We start from the raw sequence: 10,316 nt of genomic DNA, 5'->3' as shown, positions 1-10,316 counted from the left end.
CTCGACAGGTCTTACATTTACAAAACACTGCTGTCGTCAATTTGCACATAGAGCTCGAGAGAATAAAAAGTGACCAAGAACATATACAGACGGAGGAAAAAAAAAAAACATTTCCCAGCACGTGTTTCTATATATATTGCATACACATTTAACAGGGAGTGGAAATCTGAAATGCATCGAGTTTGCGCCTCGTCTGTGCTGACGGCGTGGACTCTCAGCCCGCGCTCTGGAGGACGCCGGGCAGGTTCTGGTAAGCAGCAACATGGGGCTCCGGGGAGCCGGAGCCGTTAAACGTCGGGTCGGCGGGGCTCCTGAGTCTCTATTACTCAAACTAAATATTACAAACAGCGTCTAGAGCGAGACAAATCATTTCTAATAACTTAAATACTTAAATTATTCCGCAATACCATCAAACTCGCAGCTAAACAGGATAAGAAAATAGATTTGCTCGCAGCCACAGAGAGGTCCGTAGGCTGAACGACACGAGCTGCAGGCGTCCGTTCCGTCCTGCGGGGAGAAGCTTTGGCACAGGAAACACGACGACGGTGCGGATCAGAGACGCTCATGCAGGCTTCGCTTCCGGTCCCGGAGGACACGAGGTCCGTGAACCCCCCCAGGCATGCATCGCGACCGCGCCGCTGGGGGGCGAGAGACGACGAGAGGAGAGGACACGGGGAGAGACAGAAGCTCCAGCTCATGAACACAGGAGAGAGGAGGGGTTAGCCACAGAAAAAAACAAACAGGAAGTAAAAGTCTAATCGGGTCAAAAAAAAAGGTTCCAGCTTCCTCCAAGTGACAGCGATGCGTTCGTCCTGCGTCCCTTCTGATTGTTCCCTCACAGCGATGACTCCACCTCCCTGGCGACGGGGACCTCGGCCTCAGTCCGAGGGCACACCTGAACGTCCGCGGCCTGCTCCGGGGTCTCGCTGACGACCTCCAGAGCCGTGGCAGCGAGCCTGCCGTCGCCGCCGGCCTTCTTGTCCCCGGAGCCGCAGCACTGCTTGGGGGCGCACTGAGTCCGACAGGAGAGCTCGCAGAGAGAGTCCCGAGACTCCGAGCTGAACGTGACGAACTCCGGCTGGATGGTGGTGGCGTGGATGCCCTCGTGGTGGAAGAAGTCCTTGATGCGTTTGGCCACGTCCATGTAGGCGGTGGGGTCGTGGCACTTGATGTGCGCCGTGGCGATGATCCGGCTGCCGGCCAGCTGCCAGATGTGCAGCTCGTGGATGGCGAGCACGCCGTCCAGGCTCAGGAGCCGCTCGTTGAGCTTGTGCATGTTGATCTGCTTGGGGACGGTCTGCAGCAAGATGAGGGCCGACTCCTTCAGGAGCGGGTAGGTGGTGTACAGCAGGATGCCCACCATGATGAGGCACAGCGTGGGGTCCAGGTAGAGAACCCAGCAGGGCCCGGCGTACACTTCGCCGCCGCCGGTCTGGTTGTGCGCGGCGTGTTTGTCGATGCACAGGTCCACGCAGTTCTCCCTGCCCTTGCAGCTGTGCCACACAAAGTTGAAGATGATGGAGTTGACCACCACGATGACGGAGCCCAGGGCGTCACCCAGCACGTGCAGGAAGACGCCGCGCATGTTGAGCTGCGACGACGACTCCTGGTCGAGGTCCAGCTCGTCGAAGTGGGTGTTGCCGTTCATCTGCACCTCTGAGCCGTCTTTACAGCTGACGTCTGCAGATACAAATCAGGGAGGTGAGTTCGTCCCCACGGAGCAGGACGTTAAATAATCTCACAGACTTTGACACTGAGATACACTGAAAACCACAATAAAACACAGATAAAAGACGAGGCTGCGACAAATCGATCGACAAGAAAACAGACTCAATTCAGCATCCATTTTTTAAAATTAAATTATTCATTTAAATCAATTAAAGTTACAAAACAAAAGGAGGCTGTGCTGCTAAAAGTAAGGCGGCGAGTTTTAATCTACTTTTAATCGATTCTATTTTTGATTTGAAAATGTCAGAAGCTGATTATTAATTTATGTTAATCCCATCCCATGGAGGCGCACCGAAGCCTGGAAGCGCGGCGTCCGGATCGAGACACGGAGCGGCTCCTTCTGCACTGAAAACCGGCGTTTGGAAACACTTCGGCTTCTCTAAACTCCCAAGAGGAAAACGACGTCGGATCGCAGCTGCTAACCTGAGGGCCATCAAACGAACGACGTGAACCCCTCCAGAAGGTGAAGCGAATAAAGCCCACAGCAGGCTTTTATTGTGAAGGAGTTGTGTCTGTATTCAGAGGCTGGTGTACGACGTTTCACCCACTGGAGGTGTGTCAGAACATGATATGCCAAAGCCCTCAACGACACCTAAAACGAAGTTGTGGAAACACTGAATAAAGTGAATAATAGCTCCAACGTGCGTGGACATCTGCTGTGCTCAGCACATCAGCCCATTCAGTTCCTGTTATCTTGTCTGAATGGAAACTGTTTGTAGAGATTTAGTGTCTTTTCGGTCCGAGAGATTCTCAGGATGCTCTGGATCTGGTTCGAATCGTGTTGCAGCTCTACAAACCCAGCCGTGAGGTGCCTAAAGATCCCCACCCCTCGCTAAAAGCAAAAGGAGGAGAGTGATTCCCCGTATCTCCTCTCCTCCCTCAACAAGCGACTCGCCAGACTTTCGCCAAGTCTGCAAAACAGAACCCCCACTCGGTCATCTACATTAGGCAAATTCAATTAGTGCCTTCGCAGGCGGCGTGGCGGAGCGCACACGGCACTACGGGAAGAGGCACCTGGAGAACGGCGACGGCAGCAGCTCTGTTCCATCCCGGGGCGCCGTGGGGGTCATTCATCAACCGCTAATGGCGTGTCTGGGACTGTCGACTCCACGGTTACACTGATGTATGACCCAGAAACAGCAATCAGTGCACAGAGGAGGGGATATAGCAGGCATTTATTGAAACTGGCAGGGCCTCACAGTGTGGGGGGAAAATGGGCTTCTGTGTCAGGGTTTTAACCCTTTAGAGAGCAGGTGAGGGGGGCTGCACTGACCGGCAGCAGCTACAGAGAGGAGTTTTAGCTTTTATTTCCTGTTTTTTTACTCGGATAACATGTTCAGCTGTTATTCCTGAAGACTGGCTTCAATCTTTTAGAAATCAGGGCAACCGACGGCTGATTTATGAAGCCGACTTGTTTGCTTTTGGCCCAGAAATACAAACATTAGCTCTGTTTTAGTTGTGTCATTACACTTTATCGGAGCCTCCCTACGAGACCAAGCATCAAACTGGACACGTTTCCTCTCCGAAAGGAACGTTTCCTGCATGACAGCGAGCGCTCCCTTCCAGGAGTTTTCCCCAGATGTGAAACCCTGACAAAAGGAGGCACGCACCCGACGTAAACAAAGCACAAGCCTGAATCCGTTGAGCAACCGCGTGGAAAGGAATTTCTTCCGAAACGTCCCTTTGCTGGACGTTGGCCTGTTTTCAGTCGCTCCGGCTGGTGAACAAACCGATTTTTGTGACCTTACGACGACTGCCTTTAAAAAGAAATCCATGGCTCTAAAATACGAAAACACACCCCTGACATGAAAGGTCCTACTAAACTCACTTGGTGAACAAGACTGATTCATTTGCCTTTTAATGGGAAAAATCAACCCAAGTAATCATTAAATCCATGTCTAGTTATTACTATTTCAGAGTAAAGTGTGGAAATTCAAGCAGTGTGATCAATGCAACTAATTTTGCTCAGTTTAGAAGAATAGATTTATCTGAACACCCTGAAAAAAGGAAAACCTGAGCCGACGCCAAGGACAGAATAACCCAACAAATAAGTGATAAAGAAAAGCTCTGATGGGTGATCATGTAAGTTGGGCTGTTCAGGAACAGGGATTGGTTCAAGCCTGATGAATGGTGAGTCACTATGAGGAAGGATTTGTGGTTTCTGAACTTGGGGAGAACTTCCATCCAGACTCACCGGCTCTTTGTCCCACGTCCCCCGGGCTGCTGTGGTTCCCCACCAGGTTGTTGGTCTCCTCTCCGGCCGAGCCGTTCCCAGCCTTCCCGGCTTTCCCCCTCTTGCCCTTGCCGCCGTGGGAGTGCCCCCCGTGGGAGTGGCCGTGGCCCCCGCCGCCGGCGTGCCCGTGGAACAGGCACAGCCCGAGCAGGTTGACCAGCAGCCCCGCGGCGCCCACCACGGCGACCATCACGGGGCTCTCGATCTCGTGGGGCTCCGTGAAGCGCTCGATGGCCTCCAGGACGATGGTGAAGCACAGCGCCGTGAGGAACACGGCGTTGACCAGCGCCCCCATCACCTCGGCCCGGATCCAGCCGAACGTGTTCTTGTTGGTCGAGTGGGTCTTCTCGGCGAACCGCACGGCGACCAGAGCCACGACCAGCGCGATGACGTCCGACAGCATGTGGAAGGAGTCCGACAGCATCGACAGGGAGGCGGTGATCCGGCTCACCACCACCTCCACCACGAAGAAGCTGAAAGTCAGCGACAGCATACATAGCAAACGGGCTCGGTTGGGCTCGCAGGCCATTTTGGTTTTTTTTTTTTGTTGTTGTTGTTTTATCTCTTCGCGGTCCTTTTCGTCGATTCAGATTTCGTCGGTTGACGCTCAGACCTCCCCGGACATCGGTCAGCCACCTCAGCCGACGATAAAACACCAGGCAGCGGCTCCACACGAAGACAAACGACGCTCGGGTGGTGGGGAGGAAGATAAACGGACTAGATTTTAGTAACCGTGTGAAAACCCCGCGGACGTCACTACCAGCATATTTCAGACACGTCTGCCGACGAGCTCCAGTTTGCAGACGGCTGAAACTTTGCACCCGAGCCGGCAAACTTTCCACACGGAACACGGCGGCGTCAGGTCCGCCCACGACGGCTCCCATTGGCCGACAGGGAGCGAGGCGCGTTACGATTGGTCGGATTTCACTACTCTTGCGAGGGGGCGGCGTCAAGGCGCCGGACAACGGCGGTTGCTACGCACGCTCAGTGTAAACAAGTTCTCGCGATACTTCAGGCGCCAGAAAACGTTAAAATAAAATCACGTCTTTAACAGTCAATATTTTTAATTTAAAACAAAAAGTAAACTAAATGTGGCTTTTTTTATTGTTAAATATTCATAAAATGAGTCACAAGAAAGCTATCTAAATTATCTAATTCTTTAATCAGCTGTAGCCTTTAAAACAATAGAAATGGCTCCTTATCAAGGAAATGACTTCCTGCTCTGATCTAGTTTTTTCTTTCCTGCCTGTATTCAAATTATAACAAGAAGCTGATGACCCCTTGTGGGAACTAACAGCTCCTGATTAAACCTGATAAACCTTAAAATATAGCTGTGATTAACGTAAAAATCAATAAAACACTGACGGCCTTTTTAAACAAAATGTATTGCTTTGTGTCACTTAAGGCAAACTGAATCAAATAATTGATCATTAGAATAGTTTAATATTAGATGTTAAGGTGTTACTCCTAAAATAACATGTCCTTTTTTATTATAAATAAAGCAAAATATACACATTACATTGGAGATCTCATTAGCTGCCTGTAAAGGTCTCACACACACACACACACATATATACATAAAACACTATACAGCTCAATAAAACACTCATTTGGCTCCACTACAGTCAAGTTAAAAATGATCTGACTGACATCTAATTCATCGGATGCCGAGGATCTGTCTGCTCCGGAGCTGACACATCTTCTCCACTTCGTTGAGTTTTTTGGCCCTCAGGTTGGCCGCCTGCAGCCTCCTCAGGATGAGCTCCTGGGACCCTTCGCTCCGCAGGTTCTCTTTGCCTTCGCCGGCGAAGTGGACCTTCTTCTTGCCGGGAGACAGGTCCTCCGCATCTGCAGCAAAAACAGAGCGAAGCTGAGCTTTTATCTCCATCGGGCAGCTTCGACTTTAACCTCTGCAGCTACGAGACACTTCGGGTCGCCTTTAAAACGCCAGCTTTTAATTTAACACAACGCAGGTGTATAAAAACTTTATTTACATGATTAAACAAATGCACAGAGTGATTGACAGATAAAACCCGCAGCCGTCTCAGTTCAGAAAGCCCAAACGTCTCCGTCTGAGTCCCATACCTATGTCATCGCCGTGGACCGGCGCCGGGTCCTTGTGGCGTTCCAGGCGGCCGTAACTCCTCAGCAAACTCTCCGCCCTGGAAGAACGGAACAACAAATGCGGCGATCAGATGGCGGGGGCTGGCAAAGAGCGAGGGCGCCGAACGTGCAGAACGTGCAGAAACAGGTGACGGATCGTTCCGTCAGGACGTTTTACCGTGAGAGCTTCTCTTCTGCCAGCCGCTCGCGAGCACACAGCTCCTGCTCTCTTTCTGACAGTAGAAAATAAAGAGAGGGGGATAGTTTTATTTTTGTTAATTGTATTTTTGAATAAATGCAGACAGTGGAGCTTGTAAACGGTCAGCCGGGAGCTGTGGGAGTAAATTACCCCGCAGAACAGCTGAATTATCTCATCAATCAATCTCATATTAAAGATCTTATTGTTCCATATGTTCCTAACAGAGCTCTTCGCTCTCAGGCTGCAGGTTTACTCGTGGTTCTTAGAGTTTCTAAAAGCAGAGCTTCCGGTTCTCAGGCTTGGCTCTTGAACCATCTTCCAGTTTCTGTCCGTGAGGCTGACACCCTGTCTGCTTTAAGACTTTCCTGTTTGATAAATCCTATAGTTTGGGTTTCCTGAGCTCTCCCTTAGTTCTGCTGCTTTAGGCTCAGACTGACCACATGTCCTCCCTCTGCTGCTGTCTTTACTCTCTCTGTGCTTCATGTTTGTATCTGTAATTATTAATCTGTATTTTTGTTTTCCTCCCCATAGAAACCACACCCGGACCGGTCTCTTTCCGGTCCTCTGGAGGCAGATGAGCCGCCCACCATGAGTCTGGTTCTGGTTCTGCTGCAGGTCTCTTCCTGTTAAATCAGAGTCGCTGACATGCTGCTCAGGTGACGCAGTGACGATTCGACGCAACCTGCTGGTTCCTTTAGAGAGAGAACTTTGACGAAGTGGCGATTTATAAATATGTGGCGGTTTCTGAACGGTTCCCTGAGTTACAAACAAGCTGAACTGTTTCTGGGCCTCGATAAACCCTAAACTTTGTCTGGCGGTCTTACTCTCCAGCCTCTCCTCCCGTTGCTTCAGCGCTCGCTCTCTGTCCCGCAGCGCCTGTTCCTTCAGCCGGAGCTCCGCTGCTGGGGCCACCGCCGGGGAGGACGCCTCGGCCGGCCTGCGGGGGGCACAGTCCGAGTCCGGAGACCTCCTCCGGGCCCGGCTCTGCGCCTTCTTCTGCTCCTCGGCGACCACGTCACCCAGCAGGCTGCTCTGCAGGATGGACTCCACCGAAGGCCTCAGGTAGTCCTGCCAAACAAAGATGGCCATTTAACGGCGCTTTACTCAGAGAAGGAAAACAGGAACCATGTGAAACCGGTTCAGACCTTGAGGTCGAGCATTCTGCAGAGCAGAGCGTTCAGCTCCTCGGAGTAGCGGTACGGGATCCTCCTGAACCTCCCCTCCCTGATCTTCTCTGCCAGCTCCTTCTGGTTGTAGGCGGTGAACGGAGGCCTGAAGGTGGAGGAGAGAGAATCCACGGAAAAACGGTCAGATCTGCCGGACAACTGCTGAGACGTTCCTTTAAAAGGAAGGGGCAGCGTGTGGAAAACTTACGATAACGCACAGAGTTCGTACAGCAAACAGCCCAGGGACCAAATGTCCGACTTTTCGTTGTACGACATCCTGTTGATTTGTTCCTGGAAGAACAGACAGGAAGTTCGTCCCGTTTTAAACATCCGAACTTTCAGCTCGACGGGAAACGCAGCGTCGACTTCAGGATCTGCGACTCTAAAAGTTTTTAACAGATTTTTAACTTTATTTACAAACATTTTCCTCACAGAAAAACAGAGATCCCTTCAGTTCAGAAACATCCTTCTGCTTCAGCTACTCCTGTTAGCTTTTAGCTACCATTTAGCTATTTTAGCTACGGCTTTGTTGATTTTAGCTTTTAGCTACTCTTGTTAGATTTAGCTTTTGGCTACTCTTTTCCTGATTTGAGCTACTGTTCTGCTATTTTACCTACTGCTTTTAGCTGTAGTTTTGTTGATTTTAGCTACTCTGTTGCTATTTTACCTACTGCTTTAAGCTTTTAGCTGCAGTTTTGTTGATTTCAACTTTCAGCTACTCTTGGTAGTTTTAGCTTTTAGCTACTCTTTTGCTGATTTTAGGCTTTACGTACGGTTTGGTTTTAGTTCAGACAATTATAGCTTTTGGCTTCTGTTCTGCTAGCTTTAGATTTTAGCTACATTTTAGCTGTTGCTTCCTGTTTTACTGATTTCAGCTTTTTAAAACTTTCAGTGAATGTTTTAATAATTTTAGTTACAAGGTATTGTTTTGTTCAATTTTTCGCATTTTACCTTTTAGCTACTGTTTTGCTCATTTTAACGTCTTTTAGCTCCTATTCGGCCCGAGCTGTAAAGCAGCTAAACTCTAGCTGATGACACGTGTCCAGCAGCAGCGCGGGACGACCTACAGGAGACATGTAGTACGGCGTCCCGACAAACGTCTTGGCGAAGCTGGTGTCGTGGTTCAGGATCCTCGCCAGGCCGAAGTCGCCCAGCTTCACGTTCTGCCGGGCGTCCAGGAAGATGTTGGCCGGCTTCAGGTCCCGATGGAGGACGGTGGCGCCGCCGTCGCTCCGCCCGTGGCACTCCTTCAGGGCCGAGGCGAGCTGCGCCATCACCCGCAGGACGAGCCGCTCCTCCAGGTAGCGCCTCTCCTTGATGCACCGGTGGATGAGGCTGGACAGGTCCCCTCCCTCGCAGTACTCCATGACGATGTACAGCGTGGCGTTGGCGCGGTCCACGATGCGGTCGTAGTACCTCACTATGTTGGGGTGCTTGAGCTCCCGCAGGAGGTTGACCTCCGACACCAGCATCTGCTTCTCGCTCTCCGCCATGTTGCCGTAGTCCAGCTCCTTCCACACCAGAACCTGCAGAGCACACGGACCATATGAGACTTTCAGCTCGAGCTCCTTAAACGTTTTGATTGGACTTCAAGTTTCCGCCGCCCACACACAGAAGGCGAAAGCGGACAATCATGTGCTTTTGTTCATGTCTGTTAGCAAAATATCTCCTGAGCCACTGGATGGATTTTAATGAAACTTTCAGCAAATAATCTCTGAATACACATCTACAACTGATTAGGTTTCAGAGTGAATCCAATTCAAGATGGCTGCCACAGCAAAGCTATCTTACAAAACATGTAAATGCCTATACCTCAGTCAGTTTTACAGAAAATGAGCTTAAATTTGTGGTGGTAGTAGCTGAGACTGATCCTCTAAAGATAACCTGGGCACAAACAGATTGTGCAATATCCTTGTTTAAAAAAAATTGACATTAGCTCTTTGGAGTCAGTTCTGCCTGTCTGTTAGCAAAATATCTCATGAACCACTGGGTGGATTTCAATGAAACTTTCAGGAAATAATCACTAGATGTTCCTCTAGAACTGATTAGGATTTGGAGCCAATCCAAATAAAGATGGCCGACACAGCTAACTTTCTTTAGAAAACACAAAAATAGCTGTAAGTCAGTAAATTTGACAGATTTTACGCTAGAATTTGGGGTGGTAGTAACTGACATACATTGACATTATTACTGTATAAAATTGTTTTAAAACATTTAATTTAGCAAGTGTTAACTGTTGACTTTATTTATGTCAGGTACAGCCACTTCTTGGCTTACCTGTGTTTAGGGGATTCGGAGATGGGGTTTTTTTGTATAAATACTCACTTTCCCGTCACTTTTCCGTCTTATTTTCTGGCACCGTCCGTAGGAGCCGGAGCCGATGGTGAACAGCACCTCGTAGTCCTCAACACGGGACGGCATCTCGTCACCGACGTTACTGAAACGACGTTACCGAGCGTCCCCGTTAGCATGGATCCAGGCGCGGCTTAACGTCTCAGTGACCCGGCGGCTCGTCGGTCCGCTCGGTCCTCGAGCGAAGCAAGTCCCTCTTTTGTTTATTAAAGTGACTTTTTTTTATTCAAAAGTGTTGCTTTTCCCGTCTCTCTGTCTCTGCTCGGTTGTTGTTGACGCTCGGGAACAGGAAGCGTGCACAGACAGTTGGTTTAAATCGGTGCCCGAATTCCCGGGGCTGTGATTGGCTGAACGTCGACACACGCTTGCTCCTGATTGGTCAATGTGAGGAAACAAGTCTTTAGGTTGCTAGGCGCCCGAGAACCGCGAGCGTACCGCGGGATGGGTGACGTTCCATTATCTGTCCACAGGGTGACGCCAAAAACACATGGTAAAAATATATACGTTTAGCAGAATTATTGTTAATTATTCAGGA

General features: G+C 50.0%; 2 protein-coding genes across 3 annotated transcripts; both read right to left on the bottom strand.

The window, feature by feature from the left end:
• Positions 1-299: 299 nt before the first annotated feature.
• On the bottom strand, positions 300-4,795 carry slc30a1a (solute carrier family 30 member 1a). The gene is made up of 2 exons (XM_017411772.3): positions 3,923-4,795; positions 300-1,680 (listed from the first exon to the last, which is right to left on the bottom strand). Exons 1-2 carry the CDS (start codon positions 4,488-4,490, stop codon positions 836-838), a joined length of 1,413 nt encoding a protein of 470 aa, XP_017267261.1. The 5' UTR covers positions 4,491-4,795; the 3' UTR covers positions 300-835.
• A 528-nt stretch (positions 4,796-5,323) lies between these two features.
• nek2 (NIMA-related kinase 2) lies at positions 5,324-10,109 on the bottom strand. 2 transcript variants are annotated; one of them, XM_017411821.3, is made up of 8 exons: positions 9,755-10,104; positions 8,497-8,955; positions 7,638-7,720; positions 7,409-7,535; positions 7,088-7,331; positions 6,243-6,297; positions 6,047-6,123; positions 5,324-5,809 (listed from the first exon to the last, which is right to left on the bottom strand). In XM_017411821.3, the coding sequence occupies exons 1-8, from the start codon at positions 9,848-9,850 to the stop codon at positions 5,619-5,621; spliced, it is 1,332 nt and encodes a 443-aa protein (XP_017267310.1). In that variant the 5' UTR covers positions 9,851-10,104; the 3' UTR covers positions 5,324-5,618. The 2 variants fall into 2 exon arrangements, with proteins under 2 accessions (XP_017267310.1, XP_037837589.1); XM_037981661.1 differs by lacking the exons at positions 5,324-5,809; positions 6,047-6,123; positions 6,243-6,297 and having other exon boundaries at positions 6,316-7,331; positions 9,755-10,109.
• Positions 10,110-10,316: the final 207 nt, after the last annotated feature.

Source organism: Kryptolebias marmoratus, linkage group LG19 (assembly GCF_001649575.2).
Source record: "Kryptolebias marmoratus isolate JLee-2015 linkage group LG19, ASM164957v2, whole genome shotgun sequence".
Classification (NCBI taxonomy): Eukaryota; Metazoa; Chordata; class Actinopteri; order Cyprinodontiformes; family Rivulidae; genus Kryptolebias; species Kryptolebias marmoratus.
The sequence above is the reverse complement of the archived record's forward strand: the minus strand, read 5'-3'. Positions and strand labels throughout refer to the sequence as shown.